The 18,897-nt window shown below is 32.5% G+C and overlaps 6 protein-coding genes across 6 annotated transcripts; 4 read left to right on the plus strand and 2 right to left on the minus strand.

Moving 5' to 3' along the window:
• Positions 1-9,104: 9,104 nt before the first annotated feature.
• On the plus strand, positions 9,105-9,806 carry FSST1_007710 (uncharacterized protein; the record flags this gene model as incomplete). Its single annotated transcript, XM_083224520.1, has 1 exon — positions 9,105-9,806. The coding sequence occupies one exon, from the start codon at positions 9,105-9,107 to the stop codon at positions 9,804-9,806; it is 702 nt and encodes a 233-aa protein (XP_083083671.1).
• Positions 9,807-10,071: 265 nt separating this feature from the next.
• FSST1_007711 (amidase) lies at positions 10,072-11,488 on the plus strand (the record flags this gene model as incomplete). The annotated part of the gene is made up of 3 exons (XM_083224521.1): positions 10,072-10,327; positions 10,382-11,280; positions 11,339-11,488. 3 exons carry the CDS (start codon positions 10,072-10,074, stop codon positions 11,486-11,488), a joined length of 1,305 nt encoding a protein of 434 aa, XP_083083672.1.
• A 100-nt stretch (positions 11,489-11,588) lies between these two features.
• On the minus strand, positions 11,589-13,245 carry FSST1_007712 (NAD-dependent succinate-semialdehyde dehydrogenase; the record flags this gene model as incomplete). Its single annotated transcript, XM_083224522.1, has 4 exons — positions 11,589-11,725; positions 11,786-13,039; positions 13,084-13,171; positions 13,222-13,245. The coding sequence occupies 4 exons, from the start codon at positions 13,243-13,245 to the stop codon at positions 11,589-11,591; spliced, it is 1,503 nt and encodes a 500-aa protein (XP_083083673.1).
• Positions 13,246-13,675: 430 nt separating this feature from the next.
• On the plus strand, positions 13,676-14,637 carry FSST1_007713 (uncharacterized protein; the record flags this gene model as incomplete). Its single annotated transcript, XM_083224524.1, has 4 exons — positions 13,676-13,712; positions 13,767-14,011; positions 14,071-14,274; positions 14,374-14,637. 4 exons carry the CDS (start codon positions 13,676-13,678, stop codon positions 14,635-14,637), a joined length of 750 nt encoding a protein of 249 aa, XP_083083674.1.
• A 651-nt stretch (positions 14,638-15,288) lies between these two features.
• Positions 15,289-17,103, minus strand: FSST1_007714 (general substrate transporter; the record flags this gene model as incomplete). The annotated part of the gene is made up of 5 exons (XM_083224525.1): positions 15,289-15,614; positions 15,668-16,055; positions 16,103-16,646; positions 16,700-16,974; positions 17,032-17,103. The coding sequence occupies 5 exons, from the start codon at positions 17,101-17,103 to the stop codon at positions 15,289-15,291; spliced, it is 1,605 nt and encodes a 534-aa protein (XP_083083675.1).
• Positions 17,104-17,694: 591 nt separating this feature from the next.
• On the plus strand, positions 17,695-18,875 carry FSST1_007715 (uncharacterized protein; the record flags this gene model as incomplete). Its single annotated transcript, XM_083224526.1, has 5 exons — positions 17,695-17,983; positions 18,033-18,191; positions 18,244-18,566; positions 18,626-18,695; positions 18,742-18,875. The coding sequence occupies 5 exons, from the start codon at positions 17,695-17,697 to the stop codon at positions 18,873-18,875; spliced, it is 975 nt and encodes a 324-aa protein (XP_083083676.1).
• Positions 18,876-18,897: the final 22 nt, after the last annotated feature.

The raw sequence follows: 18,897 nt of genomic DNA on the forward strand, positions 1-18,897 counted from the left end.
ATTATAATAGACTTAAATAGCTAGTAATTCTCTATAGCTTTTTATATTATTTTAAATCTATCCTAGAAAATAATATTAAGATTCCTATAGTTAATATATTATAATATTATAATTTATATTAAAAAGTATAAAATTATAATTAATATTATAAATAATATAGTAATTTAAAGTATTAAAATAAAAATAATATTAAAACTAATTATATTTATTATAAGGTTTATTTTTATAGTATTTATAAAATAATAAATAAAAGGTATATAATAATTAAAAACCCTTATTATTATTAGCCTTAATAAAATAATTAAAATCCTTTATCTTATAATGCCTATAGAATATATACTAAGGCCTTACTTAAAGAAAGATTAAACCTAATTACTCCTAGAATTATTAAACTATAAGGATTTATTTAATCTTAAAAAAATATTTACTTTATTATTATCTTAAGGTATATAAAATTACTATATTTAACTTAAGCCTAGATTAAATAGGAAGCCTTTAAATCTATTATAAAGACTATTATATAATATATTAAGAGACTATTTACTTAAATTCTATAAATAAGTTATAGACCTTATAAATAAAAAATAAATTAAGGCTAGCTTATTATTAGCTATAATATTTATTCTATTAATAAAGAAACTAAAGGAAAGATAATAATTTTATATAAACTATAGAGTATTTAATAAGATTATATAATAAAACTAATACCCTTTATCCCTTATTAAAGAAATACTATAATTATTATTAAAAGTAAAATAGCTTATAAAGCTAGATATTTATATAGTATTCTATAAAATATAAATTACCCTAGGCTAAAAATACCTTATAATATTTTAAATATACTTTAGGCTTTTTAAATAATTAATAATTTTATTTAATTTAATAAGTGCCTTAGCTATATTCTAGAGATATATTAATAATACCTTAAGTTTATCCCTATATATTTTTATTATAGTATATCTTAATAATATCTTTATTTATAATAAAGGGTTATAAAAAGACTATATATAGAAAGTTTATAAAATACTAAAATACTTATAATAAATAAAGCTTAATTTAAATCTATAGAAATATAATTTTATAATAAATATAATTAAATACCTGGGATATATTATTTAAATAGGAATTAAGATTTAATTTAACTTAAAAAAGGTTATTACTATTTAAGATTAAAAGCCCTTAATATATTTATAAGGATTATAAAGTTTCCTAGGATTTATTAATTTTTATTATAACTTTATTAATAATTTTATTATTATTATAGCGCTATTAAATTACTTAATAAAAAAGAATATAAAGTTTAAATAAATAAAGGCTACTTAAGATATATTTTAATAGCTTAAGAAAGTATTTATTATAAGCTTTATCTTAATATAATAAAGGCTAGATAAGGATATAATTATAAAAGTAAATTATTTTAATATAGCCTTAAGTAAATATTTATCCTAGAAGAATAGCTAAAGAATCTTATATTTAATAGCCTACTATTTAATAATACTTAATTTAATATAATATAATTATATAATCTATAATAAAGAATTATTAGTTATTATTTTATATTTAATAGCCTAATTTATAAAGCTCTATAAACTTTATTATCCTTTTATAATTTATATAAATTATAAGAACTTTAAATACTTTATAAAAGCTTATAAAATCTTAAAATAATAAATATATTAAGTTAACTTATTATTTTAATTTAACTTTTACCTTTAATATTAATTAAGGAAACTAGCTTTTAAACTTAATATACTTTCTTAAAAAGATTAAAACTATTTAAATATAGTATTATATAAAAGCTAAGTCTTATAACTAATTAATATCTTAATAATTATAATTAATTTACTAAGAATTAATAAAAAAAGAATACCTATATAGGATAGGCTAGCTATAAATAGAGATAATATTAATATTACTTAGGCAAGGCTATTATAAAGATTTATAATCTTTATTAATATATACTTATAATCTCTATAGAATTAAGGAGTAATAATATTATATATATATAAGGCTTAACTATAAGCTATTAAAAATAAAAAATAGAAGTTTTTAAAGACTATAGAAATAGCTAAATAAATCTAAGACTATTTTATTAACCTATAAGAAATACTTTTATATTAAGGATAAATATAGCTACCTTTATATAAGCAACTTATAATAATAATTATTTATAATATTTATAATAGCCTTATTATAAAATACCTAGGAAAAAATATAACTTTTAAGATAATTACTTATAATTACTATTAAGATAATATATTATAAGCTATTAAGTAATTCTATAAGAACTATTACTATATTAAAGTATATAAAAATAAATAAAAATAATAAGGCCTATTATATCTATTACTTATTACTAATAAATACTTTATATAAATCTTAATTAACTTTATAATAAAATTACTAGGCTAAATAGAGGCTAATTTAATATATTATATAATTATAATAAATAAATTATTAAAATATATTTAATTAAAAGTATTATTAAATATCTTAGTAAAAGCTTATACTATATAATTTAAATACTACTAGTAAAGATTTTATAGCTTCTTAAAATAAATTATAATTAATAGAGAATTAAATTAATTAAGTAAGTTTTAAAGAGAACTCTATTAATTAATAGGAATAAAGTAGCTCCTATTTACTTCCTATTACCTTTAAACTAATAATAAAACTAAATAAATTAATTAAGAAATCTAAGCTATTTTATATATAATAATATCCTTTAAATAGTTTAATTAGCTAAAATATCTTCTAGTAATATAATAAGCCTTAAATAATAAACTATCTATAGTAATAAGCTATAGCTTAAATAGACTACTATATAGATTTAACTTTAATACTATATAGTAAGCTAAATAACTCTAACTATTAGCTATAAACCTTAAAGAATAAGCTGCCTTTTTTATTACTTAACTCTATAAAGGGTTAAAGATAATATAGGCTATTATTATATACTATTAATAATAAATATAAAACTCTTATAATTAATATTAATATTTAATTAAAAGATTTTAAATTAAAAACTAAGTTTAGCTTAATTTATATAATATTAAAATAAATTAATTAAATAAGAAACTTAATTAAATAATAGCTAAATATAATATAATTAAAGTCTTAAATAAACTTAATATTTACTTTAATATTTTACTAAGGATTTATTTAAACTTTTATATTAATTTAGTAAAATAAATAGCCTTAAATCCCTTATCCTTATAAATATAAGTAAATATAAGATTATTACTATAGTTAATTCTCTAAGAAAAGGAATTAAAACTTTAAAAAGAATATAAGGTTAAAGCTATCTTAATAGCTAAGAATATATTAAGATAAGAATAATACTATAATATATTAATTAAATAAAAAGGCTATATTAAACTATAATAATAGCTATTAAAAAATATATTAAATATATAAATATTAAATAAATATAAAGTAAAATATAAGAATATATTTTATTTAAATAGCTTTAAATAGGCTAAAATATTACTTAAAATAATAAAAGACTATAATAATATACTAGCTATAATAATAATATAAATAATAAAAATTAAAAATAAACTATATAAAACTAGGAATAAAATAACCTAGGTATAATTTAAATATAATATAGACTTAATTAATATAGTAATAGCTAAACCTAAGTTACTTCAAAGGATATAATAATAAATATTATTAATTAAAAACTAGTTATTATTATAAGAGAAGTAAAAATAATTAAATTTATTTAATTTAATAAGTTTATTATATTAATAATAATAAAAATAAAATTAATAGTAAAACCTATAAAAAGTATAAATAACTTTAATAAAAATAATAATATTAATAATAAAAGTAAAAGTAATTTAAGTATTTTAATTATATTACTTATAAATAAAAGTATAGCTTATTTAGGCTAAGGCCTAGAAATTAGCCTAGGTTTATTATTAAAAAGTAATAATATTACTATAGGTAAAAGAGATAATTAAACTAAAGTTAAAGGGCAATAGAATAATAGCTTAAAAGCTAGAGATAAATAAGGTTAAATTAGACCTAGGGATTTAATAGGTATTAGAAAAAGAGTAAATAGGCTAAGCAGAGGTCTAATTAATATAAATAATAATAAATAAATCTTTAAATTAGTTAATATAATAATAAAATTCCTTAATAACCTAAAAGCACTTTTTCTTTATATTAAAGATAATAATATATATATTATTCTTAGTAAAAGACTATAAATAGTATAATTAGGCTTATAAAGTAAGATTAAAAGTATAAAGTAAATCCTTTTAGGAATATATCCCTTTTACCTTTAAGTATTACTTATAGATATAACTATTGTTTAATAAATAAGGTTTAAAGATCCTAGATTTATATAATTTAATAATATATTAAATGCAGAATATAATAAAGGCTATAAAGACTTAAAACTCTTTATTATTACTATCTCTATTAATAATATATATATTAATAGTATAATGCCTAATAAGGCTATCCTTTGTATTATTAAAGGAAATAAAGGGATTATTAAAAGGACTAATAGTAATAGCTATAGTAATAATAAGATTTAAGATAAATTAATAAAGGTTTATATTAATATAATATAAATACCTTACTTAAAGTAATACTAAAGGGTATAAAAGGGAAATATATTATAGGCTTAGGCTATACTTATACCTTTGTTTAATAAGAAATCTAAGTAGCTTATTTTATCTCTATAAAAAGAGAAAAGAGGGGTAATTATCTAGAAATCCCTTTTTCTCTTTAAGCTAAATAATATTATCTATTAATGCCTATAAGTAGCCGCTTAAGTCTAGTTTATTATAATTAGCTATAAAGAGGGTTTTATTTTTATAGTTTAATTAAATAAGTAAAAGTATAATACTTTATTTTTTAAGTATTTAAAGATATTAATTAAGTATACTATATAATATATTAGCTAATATATTAATATAAAGCTCTATAATATAATATAAGTAAATATTAATTAATATATATATTTTAATACTTTAAGCCTTTAATTTATTATAAGTATTAATTAATTATATATAATTAAGGCTAAGTATTATTTATTTAGTTTAGTAATTTTATAATATATTTTATTATTTAATTATATTTTATAGTAAAAAGCTTTAAAAGGCTTTATAAATCTTATTTTAATTAAAAAAAATATTATTTTAATATATATAAATATAAAGATATATATAATTAAATATTTAAAGCCTAGTATTAAATAGGGTATTATTTTTAAAGAATTTATATAATTTAGCTAATTATATTACTTTTTACTTAGTAATTTAATATTATAAGATATTAAGTTTTTATTATATTTATTATACACCTATAAGTATATTTATAAAGCCTTCTTTTTATAGTTAATATAAAATATTTTTATTTTAAAGAATAGTATTAAAGTAAAGTTCTTTTATTTAAATATATAAAGCTTTTATATTTTCTATATATACTTAATTAATACTTAATAATAATTAATTTAATTACTAAGTCTTCAGGTATTAATATAATATTACTTAAGATATAGAGATATTAAATTCTATAGAAATATATATTAAAAGCTTATTTATAGCTATTTAATTAATATCTCTTTATTATTTAATTTAAATATAAAATATTATTAAATCTTTAAAAAGGTAATTAATATTATTTATTATAAAGGCTAATAAAGGCTTATAAGGTATTATAGAGGTTTATAAAGAATAAAAAAAGAAAATTTTAAAGTATATATAGCTATTTAAGGGATTTTGTTAATACTATAAGGTTATATAATATCTTTATAATTTATTTCCTTAAAAATAAAATAAAATAAAATAAATATTTCTATTAGGCTATATATAATATACTATAATATTATATATATTACTATAGATATTATTATATATTAAAAATATATATATTAATCTTATTATAAATTATAAAATTATAGTTTAAAGTCCTTTAAAAGAGATTATATAAAGTAATTTTATTACTTATATTTTTACTTTTTACTTTTTTTATCTTTAAAGTTCTTTTTTAATTTATTAATAGCTTTTTTAAAGAATTAAGTAATTATAAGGTATAAAGTATAATTAAAGGCTTTAATTAGCTTTATAATAATATCCTCTATAGAATTATTTAATTTTAAAGAGATTAAAATAATATTATTACTATTATTATTAGATTTAATATTATATTTATACTTATTTTTCTTAGGTATAAATTTTATATAATAGTTAATATTAAAATTAAGTAAATAGTAAATAATATATACTATTAAAGAAAAAATATAATAAGCTTAAATAGTTTTAATTATAATTTAAATATCTATTAAGCTTAAGTAAATAAATAAAGCAGTTTATAATTATATTATTTCTAGCTTTATATTTCTTATAGCTTTTTAAATTATTATAAAGGGTTTTATATAAATAATAAAGTAAAGTATTAATATTTTATTAAGAAAATTAAATAATATAGAATTCTATATTACTTTATTTATACTTATTAAAGTGAAATTTATTAAGCTTAATAGTATACTATAGAAATTAATATAATATAATAAATATATAAATTATATAATATATATTAAATTTTTATCTTTTTAAATAGCTTTAATATCTTTATAAAAGTAAGCCTTTAAAGTATAATAAAAACCTTAAATTATAAGGTTTAAATGTAAATAGGGTTATAAGGCCTTAAAGTTAAATATAATAATAAGAATATTAAATATTACCTTAAGGAAATATATAAAATAATCCTATAAGTTTTCCTATAAAGCCTTTTTTATAGCTATAGAGTTTAAATTTTTTTTATAAACTAATATATAAGGCTTTACTTTAAGTATTTTATTAAGGCTATACTTTTTATTAAAATAATACTTTTCATCTTTAAGTTATTACTTATTTAAAAATATAGATTTTTATAAAGCTATTTTCTTTATATTCTCCCTTACCTTATAAACTATATTATAGTATTTCTAGAGAGTAATAAGTTTATTATTAAATATATATTTTTTAAATTTCTTATTTTAAGCTTTCTTAATTAAATTAGCTTTCTTTATAGCCTTTTTAATTTTTTTATAGCCTCTTTAGCTTTCTTTATAGCCTTTTTAATTTCTTTTATAATAGCCTCTTTAGCTTCCTTTATAATAGCCTCTTTAGCTTTTTTTATAATAGCCTTTTTAGCTTTTTTTATAAGTTTTTTAATTTTCTTTATAGCTTTAGCTTTTATTATAGCTATAATTTATATCTTTAAGACTTTTAATTATTTTATAAAGAAATAAGATAGCTTAAATAGTAAATATCTAATAATTTAATAATATTATAAGGCTATAAGGCTATACTTTTAAATAAGCTTTTAATAAAACTCTATATTAAAATAAAGCTATATAAAATAATAAGATAATAATAAATACTTTCTTTTTCCTTATATAATAAAACTACTAGTAAAGAAAAGCAAGAATAATAATAAAAAAGTAAATTATTTTACCTTTAATATTTAATATATTAAGCTAACCTAAATTATAGTTATAATATTAATATTATATTACTATATTATTTAACCCTATAACTATAGCCTTATAGATAGGCAATATATAAATTAATTTTACTATATATATAATAAGATTATTAAAGCATTATATATTAGCCTAGCCTTATTTTAAGATCTATATAATCTTATAATAATAGAGCTAAGATATATCTTTATAGGCTAAATACCTTTAATTAAAGATTGTATAGTATTAGCTATATTTAGCTATAAGGTCTTATAATTTCTTAGTATTTTTATCCCTTAAAGGGATTTATAGTAAATTTAATAAAAAAGGTAATAGCTTTATATATTATATTATAAAATTAGGGAAAAAAATACCTTTATAATAAAAAAGACTATATTCTATAATATAACAAGTTAATATAAGCTATAGTTAATAAAACTAAGAGTACTTATTTAAACTATTAAAGATAAGTATAAGTATTCTAAGTAATAACTTTTCTATATATCTAGCTATAGTAGCTTAAATAAGAAACTCTATTTAAATTAAAGTATACTAGAGGAAGAAATTTATATATATAGTTAAGAGTTTAATATAAAGTTAAAATACTAAAGTAAAATAAATTTACTTAATATTATAATTAATTAAACTAAGTTATATAATTAAATCTCTTACTATATTATATAATTATTTTAATCTTTATATAATTATACTATTAATAATTTTAATAAAGATTATAGCTATAATAATAATATCTTTAGCTTTATTTATAATAATCTCTTTAGCCTTCTTTATAGCTATATTATTAGTAATTTTTTTCTTTTTAATAATAATAATAGCTATTATATAGTCTTTTTACTATATAATAGTCTTTTTTTTATTAATATAATAAATATATAAAGGTATATATATATTTATATAAATAAAATTAATATAATAAATATTATTAATATTAAGAAAATAAAAAGGTAATAAATATATATATAAGAGGATAAAAAATATATAAAAATAAAGTATTTAATTATATAAAAGTAATAAAAATAATATAAAATTAATTAGAAATATATAAAAAAAGTAAAATAGGTTTATATAAAGTAAAAAAAGCCTATATAAAGCCTATAGCTAAAGTATAAAGTTTAATAAAAAAAAGTATTTATAAAAAGAAAAAAATAATATTAAATAAAAGATTTAAGCTATATAATTTTAAATAAATTAATATTAAGCTATTTAAGGCTATTATAAATATATAAATATAATAAAAAAAGAGGAATTTTTACTTTATAAAGTATATTAATTTTAAAGATAAAAAATAAAGCTAAAGCTATAATATAAGGATATTATTAATATATTAATATATAACCTTTTTAACCTTTACTTTTTCTATATAATTTACTTATATAATTAATTAAATTAATATATAGAAAATTAAAAAATTAGAAATATAATTAATAAAGCCTTATAGGAGAGGTTAGCCTACTATAAATTAACTTTTAAAACAGTAAGCCTTATTGTCTTCTGTACTCTCCGCGAATTCCCTGGGGTGGCGCGTATTAATGAACGCGACTTCAACGCCGAATCAGAATACGAATACGGGTCTCGGGTTGGTTTCTGGAGACTGTTCAAGCTCTTCAACAAAAACAATATGAAGTTCACGCTTTATGCCGTCGTGCAAGCGCTTGAGAAACAACCTGAAGTAGCTGCCCGTTGTGTGCAAGAAGGCCATGATGTAGCGTCGCATGGCTACCGATGGGTGGATCATCATGGCTGGTTTCATGACAAGGAGAAAGAGTACATAAGAAAAGCACTGAAAAGCTTGAAGAGTCTCACAGGGTACGCACCAAAAGGCTGGTATTATGGTCGTCCATCACCTCGCAGCCGAACTCTTGTTCCACAAGTCTACCAAGAAATGGGCGAAGAACTAATATGGGTGAGCGACACATACGCCGACGATGTACCGTACTGGATCGATCTTCCCAGTGAGCATAACGAACCAAACTCAAGGGGATGTCTCATGATTCCATATAGTTACGACTGTAATGACTTCAAGTTTCACACTGTCACTGGTTTCAACGACCCAGACGGCTTCTACACTCACTTGAAGAATGCCTTTGATGTGCTCTACGATGAGGGAGAAGACAGAGAACCCAAGATGATGACTGTCGGTTTGCATTGTCGCATCATTGGAAGGCCTGGGCGGTTCAAGGCCTTGAAAGACTTTGTAGATTACATAGCACAGAAGGATGGAGTTTGGGTGGCTACGAGAACAGAGATCGCTGAGGTATTCAAGGCCCAGTTCCCTTATAAAAGGGGTCAACTGGTGGAAGGTGAAGATAGCGAAACCTAGTATTCTTCAATTCATCTGTGGTATTCTGGATTCAACACGTTGAGAGTTGGTGATCTGTATGCCTGCCAAGAGATGGTGTTGAAGAGAGCCTAGCGCTGCCGGCTCATCTCAGGTGACGACTGTGGAGAAGCAATTATGTCAGCCTCACCACAACAGTTCAAAAGACGCAGATCTTCGAATAGGACAGATTGCTGATCATCTAAATAACAAATCGTGCCGTTCTTACACAGATTCGTTACTTAATCACTCACGCCAGTTGTACACGATGCTGAACGAAGCATACAAACTCACGGCGACGGAAGTCATCGCCAAATTCCGGGACGACCAACTGACAGTGGAACAATATGCGGAGTCACTACTGGCACGCATCAAAGAACGCGATCCGATTGTCAGGGGATGGGTTTATCTAAATCCGGATCAAGTGCTCTATCAAGCTAGAAAACTCGATGAAATACCCAAGGAGAACCGAGGGCCACTTCATGGAGTCGCTGTGGCAGTGAAGGACGTCATCTACACGAAAGGTGAGTCGGCAAGTAATGCAGCAGTCTGAATGTCACCCAATGTTGACAAAATAGATATGCCTACTCAGTTCAACTCTCCCATTTACGAGGGTGACGCCCCCCAGGTGGATGCAGCCAGTGTTATCATCCTGCGTAAAGCTGGTGCTCTGATCTTTGGCAAAACTACCACGACAGAGTTTGCAGCTACCACCGAGGGACCAGCTACGACAAACCCGCACGACAGCTCTCGAACGCCTGGAGGCTCATCATCGGGATCAGGTGCAGTGGTTGGGGACTTTCAAGTGCCCATTGCCCTTGGCACACAGACCGGAGGAAGCACTATCCGCCCGGCATCTTTCAACGGCATCTACGGTTTCAAGCCAACTTGGAACTCCATATCAAGGGAAGGCCAAAAGATGTTTTCGATCATCAACGATACTCTAGGGCTCTATGCCCGCAGTGTGGCTGACTTGAACCTGCTGGCCGATGTCTTCGCTTTGGAAGATGACCAGCCTCCCAACCCAGACGTTTTGCTTCAAGGGCTTAGGATAGGTATCTGCAAGACAATGGTATGGCCCAAGGCAGGCTATGGTCTGGTGGATGCGATGATCAAAGCTATTGAGCTCCTTCGTTCGAACGGCGCTACAGTAACTGAAATCGAGTTCCCAGATCATCTTCAAGATTTGCCTGACTGGTACTCCACCATCTTCAATTCTGACGGAAGAACGGCATTTCTACCCGAATACAGACTGGATAAGAGCCGTATCGCCGATCAGATTGTCGGCCACGTTGAGAATCGCAAGAAAATCTCTAGAGCTGCGCAGCTCAAGGCTTTTGATGCCATTGCGGCGGCGAGACCTGTGGTAGATGAAATGCTCAGTCAATACGATGCTGTCTTGACACCTAGTGTACCAGATGAAGCGCCGGAAGGTTTAGAGTCTACTGGTAGCGCAGAATTCTGCCAGATATGGACGGTGAGTATTGCCCTGGTTCGAGTTTGTGTGAGTAAACGAAACTGATGCGACACTGTAGGTCCTGCACAATCCAGTCATTAACGTTCCCGGATTTCGTGGTTACAATGGATTGCCGATTGGATTATCACTAGTTGCACCTAGATATCATGACAGGAAGCTTCTTGCGGTGAGCCAAGTTGTGGGGAGATTATTCGAGCCTTCTATTTGATGCGCCCTTATCCGAGACACATGGAACCTGCCTTTAATGACTTGGAAGTTTCTCCAATATTGCAATCTATTTGTCGTTCCGCGCAGTATGTATGGTCTCTCTAAACCAAGCCATCGACCGTGATGGTGCCCGTCTTGTGTATCATGTACTCATTTACAGCCACATCCTTTCCAGCCTCCTTACCGTAGCCAGACATTTTAATGCCCCCAAAAGGCGACTCAGCTGCAGAAGAGTTTCCTATTTAATCGGTTAGCAAATATACAAAGCCTATCCTAAGAAGTATGAAAAACATCTTACCGGTATTAAGTGCAATCATGCCAGCTTCAAGATTCTCAAAGAGTCTCCAAATGCGATCGGCATTCTTGGTGAAAGCATAGCTGGCCAAACCCATCGGCGTATCATTAGCAACCCGGACGGCTTCCTCTTCTGTATCGAACTTATAGAATGCAGCGATGGGCGCAAAGCACTCTTCGCAAGAAATGAGAGTATCATGAGTCATGTCTGCCAAGATGGTTGGTTCAAAAAAGTACCCTTCTTCGCCGCCCTTGGGAGAAAGACGATTCCCACCCGTCACGATGCGGGCACCTTTTGAAACGGCGTCTTTGATGAGGCGTTCAGCCCGGTCCAGGCTATCGGCCTTTGTTACTGGTCCGAGAGTGGTTCCTTCAGAAGCACCATGGCCGACGACATACTTTGCTGTTTCTTCCACAAAGCGTTGCAGAAACTTGTCGTACACGGCTGATTGGACAAGGAAGCGGTTTACTGTAACACAAGCTTGACCAGCATGACGCCACTTGAGGCCCACGATTTCACGTAGGGCTGCTTCTATGTCGGCGTCGTCGAAGATCAGACAGGGACAGTTGCCTCCAAGCTCAAGCACCACTTTCTTCAGACCCAAACTGCAGAGATTCGCAACCAAAGTCCCGACACGTGTTGATCCAGTGAAAGTGACCTTTTTTACAAGGTCATGCTTGCAAAGCGTCTCGCTAAGTGACGGTGTATTATCCAAGCTAGTAGGCAAAATGTTTAAAACACCATCTGGAAATCCAGCCTCGGTAGCTAACTTTGCCAGGGCCATAGCAGTCACTGGTGTTTCTGGCGACGGCTTCACCACCATAGTACACCCCGCCGCCAACGCTGCTCCAGCCTTTCGCAAAACCATTGCAACAGGGAAATTCCAAGGAACAAGGGCCACAGCGACACCAAGTGGTTGTTTGATAGTCAAAACCCGTCTATTAGGTGCAGATGGAGCGAAGCATGTTCCCTGGATACGCTCTGCTTCACCAGCAAACCAGGCAGTGAAGGTTAAAGAATAGTCCATCTCTCCGATAGCTTCAGCATACGGTTTGCCTGTTTCATAGACAAGCAGTGTGGCTAAATCAGCCTTGTGCTCGCGGATAAGGGCGTCCCATTTCAAAAGCCACTGTGCGCGTGCTCTTGGGGATGTCTTCTTGAAAGTTTGAAAGGCATCGTACGCGACCTGCACGGCGTGGTCTACGTCGTCTGCCGAGTTGTTTGTTACTTTCGCCCACGGCTTGTTCGTTCCGGGATCTGGGATTGTTAGCGTGGTAAAAGTATAGGCAGAGAGAGATTACCAAGGACGTCAAAGGTTGCGCCTGAATGTGCGCTTTTTGTTTGACCTGCGATGTAGGAGTCCGTAATCAACAGATCAGGGCGACTAAGCTAATTGACTTGTGAGCGCTGGTACCCTTTAGCAATGATAGGCCATGTACCTTGAAAGGTAGTTCGTACGCCATTTTGCCTGTTCGTATAGTTTCTTCCTGTATTCTAGGTCTGCACGTATCGAGTTAACATAAACAATGCGCTCCAGCTGGAAGTTGATAATAGACCAGAATAGGATTCCAATAGAATTCAATAGTTTAGTAAAATGTCGTCTTTTCCGCCACGGCCTTGTCTATATGATATCCACGTAAGATGTTGTTTAGTAATGGTCATTGAGAGTTTCCCCGCTTGCTGATCACCAACCAAATGTGTCGTGCCGGCTCATAGCTGCAGCCATCCGAGTTCAAGCCACCTTCCACAGACAGACAAGATCTGCATCTATATGAGGGTGAAGCAACCAACATATCTCAGCATTGTGAACACCCATCAACAAGGTCGATACTGAGTCGGCTATAATTATCACAGAACATCAATTATCATCCTACAATATTCCATTCAGCAATAATGGGACGCTTAGACGGAAAAGTCGCGATTGTTACAGGTCAGTCTCCACGCCTCATCGTGTTCCCCATACTGTAGCTGACACAAACTAAAGGCGCTGCGTCTGGCTTTGGCCGAGGTATCGCAGAGCATTTCGCTGAAGAGGGGGCCAAAGTGCTCATCTGCGACATCAATCAAGAAGCCGGCAACAAGGTCGCTACAACGTCCGAGTCCTTTACGTTCCAGACCATGAACGTCACAAAAGCAGAAGATTGGCAGAGTGCAGTTGAGAAGGCAGTCCAGCTCTGGGGACACATTGATATCTTGGTCAATAATGCAGGAACCAGTTATGAGAACAAGGTAAACTTCATGCGACATACGAATGATGAGAGGCTACTGATTAACGTTGCGGTTTGTAGAGCACCAATCTAGTCACCGAGGACGAGTTTGATAAGGTCATGAGCGTCAACGTTAAGAGTGTCTTTCTCGGAAGCAACGCCTTCACGACGCAGGTCAAAAAGCAAGGCACAAAGGGTTCCATGATCAACATTGCCTCTGTGGGTGCGCATCGCCCAAGACCCGGACTGGTGTGGTACAACGCCTCCAAGGGAGCCATCACAAACGTAAGTCAACTCTACGTGGCCACGAGGTGGTATGCAGTGGAAGCACGATGAATCCTTCTGTCCCCATGGAAGAGACAAGAGACAACTGACAATCGAAAGGCAACAATGGGTCTCGCTGCAGAATACGGCCCAGATGGCATACGTGTCAATTCAATTTGTCCTCTCGCCACAATGACAGGTCTTCTTCCAAAATTTATTGGCAAAGAAATCACCCCAGAGGTGCAGAAGGCTCTGGGCAACGTACCACTTGGCCGTATGGGAGAGATCCGAGATGTTACCAAAGCTGCGGTATTTCTTGCGAGTGAGGAATCTTCATTCATTACTGGCGTAAACCTGGATGTTGATGGAGGCCGTGCAATTTGAGATATCAGGCGAAACCCTTGTATGTTATGCATGTTGGTCGCACTTGTATGACATACAACATGGAAGTCCACAGGTAGCCCCTCATTAATAGCAAAAAAACAATGCAATGCCAAGTTCTGTATCAACAAGGGTCTCTTCGTCGCGGGGATTGGAAACAAGGGCCGGAAGATCCCGCACCTATAAGAATTAAAAAAAGGACTCAGACCCTGGCAAGCGGAATGTTCTCCCCTATGCAGTTTGTCGATCCAACGAACGTGGATTGGACTCGTGACACAACGTGTTGGTCGACATGTGAAACTATGCAGGGTTGATCCTCTACCGTAAACAGCCTGTCACAAATCACAGAGTTGGTTGTTGTCTCTGCGCCTTCGGTGGGATGAGAAAAGAAGCCAAAAGATCTTGTTTGCAGACCCAGTGGTGGGGAAAGGGTTGCCAACACCGTTTGGATCGCGATGAGATGAGTACGATGAGATCCGGGTGTGGTAGGTGTTCTAGTCTAATTAAGAATGGAATGCTCACATGCTCACGAGAATCGGTCAGATTATAGCAACAAAGACGTTGTGGATTTCTACTGTTAACTAAATATCTCACCATGAGATTTATTATGACCCTTTGAACATCATCATAGTCGACTGCGGCTGTGTGCACTATCTACCTCTCAGAGGAAACATTCTGACTACTATTGCTAGAAGGGACATCATTTACGCCAGTCGCTGGACCCTTGTCTCTGGCATGGGCTTCTGAGATCAATTTCCTGTCAATGGCAGCTCGCTCTTCATCCGTGGCATCGTTTATATGCACAGCAACTTCATCTCCGAATTGTTTGCCAATCTCTTCAAGAGATAATCGCGCTGTCTCGGGCCAGAAGAAGTAGATGGCTGGGATGAAGAGAACACTCCAGCAAATGACGAGAAGAAAGTACTTCCATCCCACGGCGTTGAAACCAATAGGGGCGGATTGGAGAAGAATGATGGTGGCTAGTTGGGTCAGTTTGGTTATATATATAGACAGAGATGCTGTTGATACTTACCAGCGAATTGCCCAAACAGTGACCAACCGATACCGATAGACCTGATCTCGGTAGGGAAGATCTCTGAGACATAGAGATACATGGTTGTGTTGCAAAATGTTCCTTGGAAAGCAAGGTACAAAAACATGAACAAGACGCCCATAGCATTACCTGCTTTGTTGTCCGTACCAGCATACAACGAGATCATGGCACAATATACAGAAGTGGTAATGACGATGCCCACAAAACCAGTCATGTACATCTTACGACGAGAATTGACCTTATCATGGAGCCAAGCACCACCAGGGTTGTAGATGAGTCCAGCGGTGGTTAACCACAAGGCAGAGAGTAGTAGAGGCATGTAGCCCGTCTGCCCCAAGCTGGTATACAGGATGACAGCGTAGTTGTTCTTGCAACGGTGAGTAAAGGCACTTCCAGGAACAAATGGGCTCTTACAATGATGAGAGGACCTCCAAACTCGGCACCCCATTGCGTCATGAATCCAATGATCATGCGAGTGCGATAACTCTTCTTCTTCAGCACGGCTTTCCAAGGGTTCCCGCCATAAGCCTCCAGCTTTTTAGCATCAAGCTCAAGCTGCTTGTCAATCTGGTAAAACTCCTCTTTCGCAATCAGATCTTCAGGGTCATTGGGCGACTTGCGAAGACGCACGAGCACAGACCATGCTTCGTCGCGATGGCCCTTTGACATGAGCCATCGGGGCGAGCGCGGGATCCATGGAGAACCGGCAAGAAGCACAACTGGTGGGAGGATTTGGAACGCCAATGGGAAGCGCCATCCAAACTCGAGATTGGAAGAGAAGTAGACAGCGAAACCGATCCAGGAGGATAGCATGTAACCGAAGACAAGAAAGATCGCATGATGGCCTACAAGCCAGCCTCGGGCTAGAGGGCTGGACATCTCGGAGAGGTACATGGGCGTTACGGTAGCCATGAGACCGACGCACATTCCCATGATCCATCTACCAGCCTGGAACATACTTCACACATGTTAGCCTTGAGTGTATCACTCGGAGCCTAGGAAAGAGCTTACGCAAGATTCTGAGCGGCGCATTGAAGTACACCACCGAGAATACCCAATACACAACCAAATTGAATACTCCTCAAACGCCCGTAGTAGTCGCAAGCCCACATGAGTATCAGGCAAGCGACGGCGCCACCAGCAGAGAAGAGGCCATTGGCGGTTGCAATCGCTGGTGTGGTAATAGTATCGTAGCCCGGTTCGCCATTTTGAGGGAGATTGAAGAATTGATACCAGCCCGGTTGTCCGATCGTGCTTCCTATGATTGAGGCGGCATATCCATAAGTCTAAGCGCAAAATTAGCAACCCGTCTTGAGGAGCAATAATGGAGAGGGTCAACGCACGGTACCGCCAATGGCAACAAAAGTGATGACAAGCTTGTTGTACAAGCTCGTCTGATTCCCTGTCTGTGGCATTGTAACCCAGCGACAATACTTGACGGCAATTTCGATCAAACACGAGAATCAGGGAAAAAAGCAAAGAGAAGAGAGAAAATACAGATCAAGAATTAATCAGAAACCAAAGTTCTGATCGGCAATTTTACTTTTTGTCAAAGAGGGTCGTCTTGGGTCTTTTTGACGGTACAACCTACTGTACTCCCAACCAGAAACTCGGTTGCCGATCACCGGAAGCTTGCTCTACCTGCCGAGAGTCAGATCAGTTCTTGTACTGCAGGGATATGTACACAAGTGATAGGCGCTGTGGGTTTCCTATTGTAACTGTAAAGAGGTCCACCTGGATTGCACGCAGTGGCAGGGTATCAACAACATGCATTCCACACAACAAACTTTTAACGAGCGGTGGGTATATCAAGGATCTTGCGAAAACTCGAACCATTTTGACTCTTTTTGGACTGGGCTCCGGCACGGCAAGCGGCTCGTTGACGCAAGTAGACGGGGATCACGATTGCTGTGCGTATAAACAAGGGCCAGATCAAGTGCAACATCTTACTGTTCCTGCATCTCCTAGCTGAACTCATTAATATTTTTATACTCATTTCCAGCACAATGGATCCTTCTATTATGGAACGAAGCTGGGAAAAACTTCCCGACCCCAAACGTGTCTGGATTGGAGAACCAGGTAGTCGAGAAGAAGGTCTGGGCCGTCTTGTACTCCTTACGCCCGAGCGTGTCGCAAGTGCAGCACAGAGCCAGATCAAGACAGGCATACGAGTTAACTTGGGTTGGGATCTGAATAAGCTTGAGTATGCTTGTTTTAACCGACAGCCATGTGAACTTAAGATGGTGCCTTTGCTGGACGGTGTGGCATTTGATGATATCTACGTTATGAACCCACGTCAGTACTCTCAGATTTGTTGAGATACTTTGTGCTAATGGCTTTGAAGAGCAAAGCAGCCAATGGGATGGTCTGCGACACTTCTCCATGCCTTGCGAGAAGGGTAGTATGGAGCGTGTGTTTTATGGCGGGACTACTAAAGAAGAGATTCTGGACCGTTCCAACGACAGAATTGGTATTCATCATTGGGCTCAAGAAGGAATTACAGGTCAGTTCTCAATTTCGGACTCAGCTGCTTCAACGAGATATTCACGAACCAGGCCGAGGCGTTCTAATCGACTATGCAACATGGGCCGAGAAAAGAGGAATCAAATACACAACATTCTCTCAACACACCATCAAGCTTGCCGAGATCTTGGAAATTGCCAAGGAATGCAATATCATTTTCCAGCGTGGCGATATTCTTCTCGTTCGCATTGGCGTCATCAAAGAATGGGAGCATGAAATGGACGTAGCAGCTAAGCAGGCCTACGCTGCCAGCACAAGTCCAAAGCACGCAGGCGTCGAAGGAACAATGGACGTACTCAAGTGGGTATGGAATACAGGGTTTGCGGCTGTGGCTGGCGATGCGATTAGTTGGGAGGTAAGTCGCTACCGTCTGGACATGCTTGGCTTTGGATGATTAATGGTTCTTGGCTACAGGTATATCCGCCTCCCGAGGGGACAATCTTGATGCACGAGTATATGCTAGCTGGATGGGGGATGCCGATTGGTAGGTTCTCTAATGCCTGTTGATATCGCTTTCACTAACTCTAAAGGCGAATTGTTTGATCTTGAGAGATTGGCTGAGACGTGCAAACAGCTGAACCGTTGGACGTTTTTCATGGTTTCATCGCCGTTTAACATGAAGGGTGGTATTTCTTCTCCACCAAATGCACAGGCTATCTTTTAGTCTAGCCGAGGGTCCACGGCTC

This window comes from Fusarium sambucinum, chromosome II (assembly GCF_050947815.1).
Source record: "Fusarium sambucinum isolate potato_lamoka chromosome II, whole genome shotgun sequence".
In the NCBI taxonomy this organism is placed as follows: domain Eukaryota; kingdom Fungi; phylum Ascomycota; class Sordariomycetes; order Hypocreales; family Nectriaceae; genus Fusarium; species Fusarium sambucinum.